Source organism: Artemia franciscana, chromosome 11, assembly GCF_032884065.1.
Source record: "Artemia franciscana chromosome 11, ASM3288406v1, whole genome shotgun sequence".
NCBI classification, from domain to species: domain Eukaryota; kingdom Metazoa; phylum Arthropoda; class Branchiopoda; order Anostraca; family Artemiidae; genus Artemia; species Artemia franciscana.
Genome location: NC_088873.1, coordinates 33056272 through 33069140, shown reverse-complemented (window position 1 = coordinate 33069140; position 12869 = coordinate 33056272). Strand labels below are relative to the sequence as shown.

Below are 12869 nucleotides of genomic sequence, written 5' to 3'. Positions count from 1 at the left end.
TCTTAGCAGTAAGAACGAGAAGTTGTATAAAACACTCAGAAATGTTTTTGGATTTATTCTTTGTGAAATATAAGATACTAGTATGTATAGATTAAGAAAAAATGTCCTTTTTCTTTTACTTCCCGGGATCTTAGTCCAAAAAGAAATTTCCCAAAATCCTTGCAAACCAATATTTCAGTATTTGCTTAAAAAAATAAAAATTTTGGGAAAGCTTCACAATCTCTGATATTTGCATAAAACAGAAACATAAAATGAGACACAAAAAATAATGTGACCCCTTTAAAAAGCTATTGAATAGGTCTCAAACAAAGAATATGATCAATGACTTCCATGAAGAAATAACCAAATCAAGGTATAAATCAGGATCTTTAGCTTGAAAATTTTTTAAAATATTTATCCAAATATTGACATGGTCGATTTGGATTCCGAGTAATACGGCTTGTGATATAGCAAAAAAGCCTTAAATTCATAACAATTTCATTTGTGGTGGACCACGAACTGTGTGCTAGAACTGTAACCACGATACTTACCAAGGTTATTTTTCTTGTTTTAGCCATATCAAGCTGTATTTACAGTATCTAATATCCTTAAATACTAACAGATAACGTGGAGACATCTTAAGATACACGTTTTTTTTCTAATTTGTCGCATATTTTTTGGTGCTTTTTATGTTTTTCTAGTTTAAAGGCACGATTTAAAAATAGACCAGCGATTACAAAATAAAGTACATAAAATAAGAGAAAAAGAGATTTCTCCAATAAATGACCCGGGATTAATCTTGGGAATTTTTGGAATTTGCAAAAGCTTGAAGAGATCTGTTACAACTATAGTACTACAATATTTTGATGTTTAATATTCAATCTTGCTATAAAGACTAGTCGAAATAACAGCTGCCATTCCTCAGTCAGAAGAAAAGGGCGACTTTTTTGCACTAGACTGTTGTTTTAAACGTGTTTTTTTTGCTACTCTGGTGCTTAGATTTTTTATTAGGATGCAGCTACCGCTGCGACCGTTATTTATGTAAACATGATTATTCGCTCTCATCAATTCGTAGCTTAAAATAAGAATTGTAAAGATTATTTTTACGTTGTTAAATTTACCTGTGATGGTATAGAGGTATAGAGTAGTGAGGTATGTGAGGTATAGTAGTGAGGTATAGAGTAGTGAGGTATGTGAGGTATAGTAGTGAGGTATAGAGTAGTGAGGTATGTGAGGTATAGTAGGGAGGTATAGAGTAGTGAGGTATGTGAGGTATAGTAGTGAGGTATAGAGTGTGATGGTAATAGAGGTATAGTGAGGTATAGATAATTAGCAGCTTTTTTTCAACATTTAAATCTCCATAACATTTTAGCTTCTTACAAAAATTTGCATGTAAGAGCACACCCAAATATTTTTAGCAAAACTTTCTTTCAAGACAAACCCTTAGGGTAAAATGTTCACTCGTGTATTTCTAATAGAAGTGTAACCAACAATTTGTTTTTCAGTTTAATCAGCGAACTCAAAATAGCGCCATTGGTTTCGTAATTGGTTACAACATTGCCTTTGGATATGCCCTTCTAGCAAGCAGCTTTATTATATTTCTAGTCAAAGAACGGAATTGTAATTCAAAACATTTGCAATTCGTTTCTGGCGTTAGTTTCTTAGCATATTGGAGTGGAAACTGGATCTGGGATATGCTGTCTTTCTGCATTCCATGTTTGGGTATATTAATCACTTTTTTATCATTTGGAACAGAAGGTTTCACCAGCGCAGAACAGCAGGGTAAGTAAATATTTTGTCATTACTAGGCCTGTCAGAAAAACAGGCCTAAAAAAACAAATTGCCCCTTCCTACATTTAAAAAATACATTTGATCCCCCCTCCCCCTACATTTTCCTCAGTTGAAACCACTGACTTCTGAGCACTTATTACTCAGGTAATCAAATAATGCAATTTATTGAATAATTCTTATTTAAAAAACTTCATTCGTGCCTTGTGTATCATGTCATATTCATTAAAAAGGAGAGAAGAAGGTTTATTTTTCTGGGAATGAAACGTCATCTGTTATATTTTTCTTTTTAAAATCCACATAATGTTTTGAGTGAGCTAGTCTTCACGGGGTTTCAGAAACCTTGTCTTTGACACGCTAAAGGTCATGCTTACTACCTTTACTTAATCATATGCTCTTTCGGAAGCTCTAATGATTCCGTCAGAAAATTTAGTTGAGGGGGAGGGGATAAACCTTGGATAAGGCATTTCTAAGCATCTCTAATTAATAAAAATAGTAATAATTTTTTAAATCGAAGGTGGGAGAGTCAAGTCTAAAACTTCTCATTCATTGTGGTATTGATCCAATATTACAGAACAGCATGTTCCACAAAGGCATTTGCCACCGTTTCCAAGTAAAAATAAATAAGTCTAAATCAAAAACCAAGTTTTATATTTCAAGGGAATTAAAAAAATATACATAATTGACTATCTATGTTGTATCTCTTATGGTATTTAATACTAATCTAATTTAGAAACTTTCAATCAATTGGAATATTCTCTTTGGCATAGTTTGCCATCTTTTAATAATACTAAGAGTATTTTCATATTAAAAGCCAATTGAAAGCTATAGGAAGTATGGATCAAAGCTGTATGTCACATGGCCCTCGAAGTAAAAGAATAACCAAGAAACTAAAACTGCTTCTCATCTCTGACGACTTGGCACTGCGATGCTTTTTTTTTCTTTTTTTATTGAAATTCACCATTGGTTTCAACTAAGAATCTAATTTGTTTACAGTTTTTAACACAAAAGTATAACAGTTCAAAATAGGGATGAAACCTTTTAATCGACAGTGGACAGATATAAATCTTTAACGGGATATCTCGAACACATATGCAGTGTTCATCATCAGCGGTAAAACTAAATTTTTTTTATAGTTCGATTTAGTTTCACTGCTGACGATGAACACTGTATATGTGTTATACAGTGTATAACACATATAGTAATATCCAATTAAAAATTTTATATCTGTTCTCTGTCGATTAAAAGTTTTCATCCCTATTTTGAACTGTTATAATTTCGTCATGGAAAGGCAGTGTTGTCTTCGAAGTTAAGCAATCCCACTAGATATCGCCTGTACATATAGGAATGGTAGTAGATATCATCATCTAGCCTTGAAGCGATAACTGTGAAGGCTGCCAGCCATCTGTGTAGGCTCTATATCTGAAACATATGTTTAGCTTAAATTTCTAGTGGAAATATTTGTGTTTACTGCAAAAAAATCTGATAGCTCTAGTCTTAATCAATGTCTATCATCACTTAGGGGGAAAAGTGAATTATCTTCTTATTTGAAATTTCAACGACTTTGGAGAAATTTTTTTCAGAGCTATCACGCTTAAAAGTTTGCGACCTTTTCATTTGATAGGCTAACATTTGAAACACAAAAAAACGCAGCTGTAGATGTCACAGTACTAGAGAAGACGTTATCACACGGTGAAGGAGGAGTAGTTAATGAGGCTAAAGAAAAATAGATTTTATCGTCTTTGTTTCATGATAGGAAGCTGGATAACCTTGATATATAGTATCAAGAGGGTAAATTGTTTTTAAATTTGCCAGTTAGTAAGAAATAATACTCAACGATACATAAAAAAAAGAAGAAAAAAACATTACAACCGAAGTGAATGTTATTATGTGACAGCCACGCATGAAAGCCAGAAGAACAAAATTATATAGTAGCTAAAAATGAAAGATTCAAAAGCTTTCTAAAATCTTTTAAATGATGCTTTGTCAAAATTAAACATCGGTGTTTTGAATTGAAACTCATAGACATTTTTTAATTATCATCTAAGTGCTAAATCTTTCAGCTCAATTTCCCTTGGAGTTCGCTCTTAGTTTCCTCTTCCAACTTTCCAAAGATTTTTTGAAGCTTTGTAATGACACATTTTTGCTTTTTATTTTCTATCTTCTACCAATGATGGGGAGCCAGGGTGCATTTTTAAGGTATCCCATACATTTGCTCATGTGTATATACATTGAAGAGCTGGTCGTGTGATTATTGCACTAATTTTAACAAATTTGATCGTAAATTTAGATTTCGCAGCCCCTTTAAGCTATGCAGTTCAAGTTTAAGGCTTTCATTTCTATAAAATAAATTTTGGCTGGTCAAAGGTCAGAGGTTCCCTAATCTCTAGTTGTCACTACGACAAATGGGTGCAATTGGAAAAACATCTTGATTTGATTGCAAAAAAATACTACACAAATGTTAACTTCGTTAGTAAGAGATTTGGTATCGTTGAGTATTTAAGTAGTCAAATTGTAAGTAAGGAGCGATGCCGCTCAATAGTAACCGAAACTCTAAGAAACAGAGTCTTGACAACAATTGATACATCAAAAGAGTCGAATTTTATGCCTATTCAAAATAATTAAAACTCATCAAATTTACTGGCATCCATAAAAAATTATGAGCCTGAGAAAATTTGTCCAATTTTTGAAAAAGGGGAAAACACTCCCAAAATATCAAGTGATCTTCATGAAAATCACTTTATCATATTCAGCATACCAGTGAACTTTACTGTAGAGGTTTCAAGCTTCTAAGTACAAAAATGTGGAATTTTGCATTTTTTTTTGTCAGAAGAAAGATCACGGATGCATGTTTATTTGTCTTTTGTTTGTTTGTTGTTTTTTTTTCAGGTGTGGTCATATCCAACCAATGATCGTAGAAGATCGGGAAAGGGCTCATTTGATCGGAAATCAAAACTTCTAGTACGATTTTTAAGTCACCAAAAATATTGGAGGGAAGCTAACCCCCCTCCCACGCTCATTTTTTCCCAAAGTCACCCGATCAAATTTTGGGATATCCATTTTTGTTCAGTATACTCGAAAATTTTAATTGCTATGTCTTTGAGGATGACTTAACCACTACAGTCCCCGAAGGGGAAGGACTGCAAGTTATGAGTTTTGCGCATTATTTACATTGGAATTTGTCATAGGGAAAGGGAGTTTACCATGGAGGGGGAGCCAGATTTTCCAGCATTATTTAAAATACGACCAGAATTTAAATAAAAAACAAATTTTTTCAATTGAAAGTAAGAAGCAACATTAAGACTTATACGAACAGAAATTATTGCGTATATGAGGGGGATCCCCCCTCACCAATACCTCTTTACGCTAAAGTTGTTTTTAAGTACTTTAAAAAGGGCTATTTATTCTAATTAAACGGCCTTTGTGGTTCAGGAGTCATTCTTGGAGAATTGGGATAAAATCGAACTTTAGCGTAAAGAGCGAGGTGTTGACGAGGGGCCGACCCCTTCGTATACGCAAGAATTTCTGTTCGCATAAGTTTTAATGTTGATTTTGACTTTCAGTTGAAATAACTTGTTTCTTTTTATTTAATTTTGGGACGAAGAGAATGGATCTTGCTTCAGTTGTGTGAATGTGAAAGCATTATTTATCTTCGACATCATCATGAACATTAACGAATGTAATCATTACAATCCAGAAGGTTGTATTTGGCAAGTATCGAGAGTGACCGTTCTATGGGTTCCGCGGCAAACACTGCTAACTAAAAGAAGAAATTTAAACACATAGCTTTGTAACACAATCGAAAGAGACTCACTGACTGTGCAAAAAGAGATAATAAGAGTGAAATATCACTTTATATCAGGAAATATGATCCTAATTTTTTCACTAAACAACCAACGTGGTGTAAACCCAAATAATCCGCTTGTTCTAGTTGTTGGTGTTGCTAAAGAGGATTTGTTTTATGAGACCGAAAACTGTTGAAGAAAAAACGTATATTAGAAAAAAAGAATGCTTTCTGCGTTCATAATTTTATTGATAAAAGAGTTTACATACTTTATCTTTACGAGGCTTTGCTGTTATTTTACTAAATCAATTTAATTCAGTACGACACTATATTTTCTGCAATAAAATCCTTTAAACAAGGCATGTACGGTACCCCAAGTAGCATCTGGATTTTGGATGCTAGATGAGGGGGGAGGGGAAACACCTGGTAATCAAATTTGAGATTAAGAAGAGATACATGTATAAATACTTTTCTCCAAAATAACCATACATATGTCAACTAGGGACATTTAATCAAAATATCTGGAATCCACCTTGGCAGTTGTTAGCCCCAGTGATGTTTCCCTCTATTCTGAATGATGATGTTCACTCACGGTGTCGTAAGCCATATCCTACCGTGCCGTGCAATAAATGCCTTTCAAGATAATTCATACTGATTTCTACTTGACTAATTTTGAAATCTTAAGCTATCCATTTAAGGTTTTACAGCCTGCAGATTTTATTGCTCTATAGCCTCTTCTTAAACTATTAAGGAAGATTTCCACTTTTTAAGTCTCTTTCTATTTGCAGGTCGGATGTTTCTTCTCTTCTTGGCATTCGGATGGGCAGTATTGCCACTTGTATATCTCTTCTCTTATCTCTACAGAATTCCCGCAAGCGCTTTGACCAAAGTCGGCATGCTTTTCATATTCACAGGTATTGGTACTACAATGTTAGTGTTATTCAAAATAAACTTGCTTATGTTATTTCTTTTAATGAAATTTTACATTATGATGATTTTACCAAAGAGTGTAAGAGTTAAACTCTGTTCCTAGATTCTGAAGGTATGGGCATTTTGTATTCATATTTTGACACTTTTGATGTTGGTGTGTTTTAATATTAAGTCATCTTGTCTTCAGATTAATTTTACGAAATATCAGTTTTTGCATTCTAGAGAGCAAATCTTTTTTACTTTTTGTTTCAAAAAGGCTATGTAAGCTCATGGGAACTTGGTGTTTATTCCATTTTGAAGCATCTTCCATTTGTTTATTTTTTAATTAAGGCTTTAAAACAGAAAATAAAGGGCGGCTGAAAATCCTAAATGAAAAATTTACAACTTTTATTTTTCTTTTCAAAGAAAAATATTTTCTTTTCTCTCTTGTACTTTTGTTTTATTTATAAGGGCATAAAAAGAGTTGTAATTTATTAAGTTTAAAGAAGCAAGGATACAAAAAACTGAAGGCTTTTTATTCCTAAATTGCGATTATCTTTTAGGTTTTCATTTATTGTCACAAGGACTGGCAAGTTGACAACTAATTCGAACATCGCCAGAAGTCTCATAAAAGCAACCTTATCATAAAAATTACATATAATACAGCTGCAAAAATGTTTAAGTGCTTATATAAATTTTCTGTATTCTGAAAAATTTTAAAAATTGTCCTTTGGCGTTAACGGGCTTTATTCATCAAAGTAGAGGGACACTATAAAAAACAACAACAAAAAGGAGCCTAATCCTCGGCCTTGTAAATGAAGTTCCAAGCATATAACATATTCATGACATAAGATATTACAACAAAACTTAAAGATATACTCTGATTTCTAACACTATAACTATGACAATAGGCTATAGCTACAAAAGAAGTTACCAAAACAAATAGGACTGAACTATGATGAACCTTGATCATAACAAGGAGATGGAGCTCCTGGAGGCACATGATCTAAATGAATAAAGGACGCCTCCCAAATGAGGCATGGTGTTGGACCCCGCCTGGCTTTAGGGGGATGGAAATACAGCGTAACACGATTGATTGATCTTTGAAGAAAGAGGTAACAAGTCTTCTAACTACACTGAACCAAACTCTGGTCCCTGGCAAAAGACTGTTTAAATGGGGAGGGGGTCTATTATTGCTGCCTTATGCGTTTCCATGTCCACAGACAATATGCTCAACAATTCTTTTTCAAATCTACCAATTAAAGCAAAAGAAGCATCATCCACAAACAATACTAGCACTTTAATAGGTTTAGAGGCCTCATTATTACCATCGGTCTCATTGCATGACCTAAAAACCACCAGTGACATATCTTTAATCTAAAAGATGAACATTAACTCGGCTCTCAACGAAAAGGACAGACTCTCAACGAATCTTCTTATACCTCCCATGTTAAACGTTTGGAGTTTGCCTGACATACCTGAATTAGTGATTTCGGCGGTTTTTATTTTAAGAGATAGAAAAAAATCTGGTGAATATTTTGATCTAATCAAATTTTAAAGCCGACAATTGTTTTTTTATAATTCCAAAATAATTATAGAACATGTTTTGGGTCTGCATTCTAGATTGCTACACTTGACACTGTTGTTGTGGGGTATCAAAAACTAGAGCAAAAAATATTCTATTCAACAATCAGAAACTTATCTCTATAATATATACTTGCTGGCTGCATTCCCTTCAAATACTTTACATATTTGTTTTCCGAAGTCAAAAATTCCCTCAAAAGACTAGATTCAACTGTTATCGGAGCGTGTGAGAATCCATAAAGTAGACCAAGGGACTAACCAGGATTGTTCAGGAGTGATTCAGTGAAGTATTAGTTAGTTGTAACCGGTTTAATCAGAGCCTAGAGAATAAGTAGCGTGCAGACACCAAACTGGCAGTTAGTAAATATCTATATATATAATATAAAATAAATTATATTGTATAAATAATTACAAGAAGAATTGCTAAGGATAACCAGCGCCTAATCGTAATTTTGAGTGAGAAACCCCTTAAGTTCAACCTTGTCATGTTTGTTTTTTGAAGCGATGAAGAAAAATGACACCTCTGTCTTTGACCGAGTTGCCGCCTCAAGAAAAAGAATTGACTAGAGAATAAAATGCTTGGACTACGGTTAGGCCTTAATTACATAAGAGGAGACTACTGCGGGATCCTAAACCTGTCATTATGAGCACAAGATTCCTTGTCGTTAATTTTAAAGATAAATACCTATTCGAAAAATATGAGGCTATCAACTTTGAGGCTCTTCCTCTCACCCCATAACTATCAAGTGTACTCAATAAGATTTGATGACACATAGTATCATCCTCATTCAGGGAATCAATTTAGGACATTAATTGCATAGAAGTTAAGAGGTGAAAACCCCCACATTACGTTTTTTTGCTTGTAGATTATTATATGTATTTTTACCTTTGTACAGCACAAAAATAAACAGTGGCGCCAATCCATGAAAATGACGGGAAGGGAGTATTTTTTGAAATCTAGAATAGGTTACAATTTTTTCTTTCGATTTTACAAGTGAAAATACTTAAAAAGGGTATTTTTGAATGAAAACACCAATAAAGGTATTTTTCGTACTGTTGATATTAAGAATAATGTATTCTTACAGCTACATGAAGTTATTTTTTGCTCCTAGTGTTTCTTTTTAAGCAAGGGGTACAAAAGTGCAAAACTATAAAACAGAAATTAGAGCTCATTTTTTCAGAGCGTGGATTTTTTATTTTAATAAAGTTTGTTTAGCAGACATTGCAAGGGTTCTAATAATATAATACTTCTTTTTCAGGCTTAGCAACTTTCATAATTGTCGTGGTTATGAGTATTCCTGACTTGAATTTGGTAGATGTCTCCGAGATACTCGATTGGATTTTCTTGATATGGCCTAACTACAGTCTTGGAATGGGTTTCAGCAATTTATACAATAACGATATTGCCAATCAATATTGTAACAATCCTGAAATTGAGCGAGCTTGTGAACTTGCTGAAATTTTTAACAACCTTGTTCCACCTAATTTAAATCTGACCAACCCCTTTGCTAATGGATGCTGTAAAAGTAAGTATTACTTTTTTTAAAGAAAACAAAGAAGTAAAAAAGTACTAGACCTACCACTATACGGTTGGCGTGATCAATGAGCACATATTTTGTATTACCAGCCAAAGACCCTGTTTAAAAATGCCATAAAAAAGGAAAGAATACAATAGTGTATACTCTTTTGAGGATCAGTGAAAAACTGTTTCCCACCCTCAACATACGGAATGCGTTTGAATCCTGAACTATGATAGTTGAATATAGTTTAACATAATGCAACTCTACTAAGTGACAGGAGTAAGAAAAGCAAACTATAATCCAAGTATAAAATGATCAAATTAGGAAAGTTTGAAGCTGACGGTAGCCTAACTATGGTTGCTTAAAGTCCAAAGTCCAGACGCACTCATTAATCGAAGTTTCCTCACCTTTTTCTGTGTAGTTATTTTAATTTTATTTTCTCAACACTGAGGAGGCCCGTTTGACCCGTTTTTTTTTGTTTTAAAACCACCCTTGTATTTTTGTTCTAGGTTTTAAAGCCAGAGTCTCTTAAAATTTATTATAAAGAAAGCTTTATGTTCGCAATTAAAAAGAAAGTTGAAAAAGTTTGACAATGATTTAATTGTCACTAAATCAGTTAGGCTGGACGTTTCTGCTTTTCAGCTTTTCTATGTGTGTTTGCTTATGAGTTATAGTTCACATATGAAATGCGGAAAAGGAGAGATTATCATCAAAATATACTCAACTATGGGTTTGGTGTTTCTATTATGATTTTTTTTTCTATCTTTCAGCGGCATGTGCCCCCTATCGCTGCATACCATGGAGTACAAATTATTTTCAGTTTGGTGGCTATGGAATAGGAAGAATGTTAGCTTTTTTGGGAGTAGACGGTTTAATATTCATACTGTTAATCGTGATTATTGAGTCCAGGATCATTAAGAAATTATCCTGCAAAAAGAGGAAAATTGAATTTGACATCGAAAGTAAGTATGCCAGCGCTAAGTACTGCTGTCAATAAAACTTATCTTATATGTATACATATATATATATATATATATATATATATATATATATATATATATATATATATATATATATATATATATATATATATATATATATATATATATATATATATATATACATAAATATATATATATATATATATACATAAATATATATTTATAAGTGAGCAATAATTGTGTATTTATATATGTTCTCTATATAGATATATATATATATATATATATATATATATATATATATATATATATATATATATATATATATATATATATATATATATATATATATATATAATTGTCTAATTAATTAAAAAAATGAAATATCACTCTAGCAATAAGACGTTTCATTGGTATTTTTTATTTAATTTCTGGACGTTTTTGAATTAATGAATGTTTTGATCTTGGCTCTCCGAACATAAATAATTAAAACGAGATTTGCATATCAATTAATTGCAATTTTGATAATTTTAGGAACATTTTGAGAAAAAAGGAGCGAGGGAGGAGGCCTAGTTGCCCTCCAATTTTTTGATTACTTAAAAAAGCAACTAGAACTTTTAATTTTTTACAAACGTTTTCATTGGTAAAAAATATATGTAACTTACGAATTAATTTACGTAACGAACTTCTATATTCGTATGTTTTTATTGCGTATATGAGAGGGTTCAACCCTCGTCGATACCTCGCTCTTTACATTAAAGCTTAAATTTTGTCCCAATTCCTTAAGAATGACGTCTGAATCACAAAGGCCGTAGAATAAATAGTTGAAATTACAAAAGATACTTTAGCGTAAAGAATGAGATAAGTCGAGGAGGTAAACCCCTCATATGCGTAATAATTTTGTTCGTTTTAAGTTTTAATGCTGCTCCTTACTTTCAGTAGAAAAAACTTTTCATATTTATTTTTCATTTTTTTTTCAAATAATACTAGAAAATCCTGCACCCCCCTCTTCCCTCATGAGAAGTTTCTCCATGGAGATATCCTCCCACGTAACCCTCCCCCTCAACTCTCCCCCCAAACCAAAAAAATCCCACTGAAAACGTATGTACACTTCCCATTAACCATTACTATATGTAAACACAGGTCAAGGTTTGTAACTTGCAGCCCCTCCCACGGGGACTGCGGGGGAGTAAGTCGTCCCTAAAGACATAGTTATTAGGTTTTTCGACTATGGTGAATAAAATGGATATCTCAGAATTTTGATCTGGTGACTTTTGGGGGAAAATGAGCGTGGGAGGGGGCCTATATGCCCTCCAATTTTTTGGGTTACTTACAAAGAGCACTAGAACTTTTAATTCCCGTTAGAATGAGCCCTCTCGCGACATTCTAGGACCACTCAGTCGATACGATCACCCCTGGGAAAAAAACAAAAACAAAACAAAAAAACAAAAAAAAAAACAAATAAACGCATCCGTGATCCGTCTTCTGGTAAAAAATGCGAAATTCAACATTTTTGTAGATAGGAGCTTGAAACTTCTACAATAAGGGTCTCTGATACGCTGAATCTGATGGTGTGATTTTTGTTAAGATTGTATGACTTTTAGGGGGTGTTTCTCCCTATTTTCTAAAATGAGGCAAATTTTCTCAGGCTCGTAACTTTTGATGGGTATAACTGATCTTGATGAATTTATATATTTAAAATCAGCATTAAGATGTGATTCTTTTGATGTAACTATTGGTATCAAAATTCGATTTTTTAGAGTTTCGGTTACTATTGAGCCGGGTCGCTCCTTACTACAGTTCGTTACCATGAACTGTTTGAAACAGTATATATATATATATATATATATATATATATATATATATATATATATATATATATATATATATATATATATATATATATATATATATATATATATATATATATATGCATAATACCAATACCGTTTACCCCGGTCTTTATGCTTGAATTTAACTATTGGATAATAAGGCCAAAAACTCATTTTATGTCTGAAAAGCTGCATCTATTAGATTTTCAAGGGGGGGGGGTTCTTACAGGCCAAAAAACTGGAAGCATTGTGCCTCTTCAACCGTCATGTAGGAAAGCCTTCACAAGTAAGCCGTGCAAGTAATGAGATATTAAGAAGTAATATCCCCTGCGTATATATGTGAAGGACCTCCCACAAAAGTTTGGTAGTTTTTGCCCTAAAAAATTTCTCTGTTCGCGTTTCTCCATTCACCGAAAAAAACTTTAAGATTACACCCTTAGATGAAAAGGCACGGAGAGGGTGTTTTTACTCTGTCATAATTTCCAACTTATAGAAAGGTCACTAAAAATTCTATATAACATTCAAGAAAACC

The 12869-nt window shown here is 32.9% G+C and overlaps 1 protein-coding gene across 4 annotated transcripts in view; it reads left to right on the top strand.

The window, feature by feature from the left end:
* Positions 1–12869, top strand: part of LOC136033112 (phospholipid-transporting ATPase ABCA3-like) — a 177832-nt gene that overhangs the window by 130535 nt on the left and 34428 nt on the right. For all 4 annotated transcript variants that reach the window (XM_065713741.1, XM_065713739.1, XM_065713740.1 and 1 more), the window contains 4 exons: positions 1485–1761; positions 6340–6465; positions 9304–9570; positions 10335–10526. In XM_065713741.1, coding sequence (XP_065569813.1) covers positions 1485–1761; positions 6340–6465; positions 9304–9570; positions 10335–10526 — 862 coding nt within the window. The remainder of the gene's footprint in view (positions 1–1484; positions 1762–6339; positions 6466–9303; positions 9571–10334; positions 10527–12869) is intronic.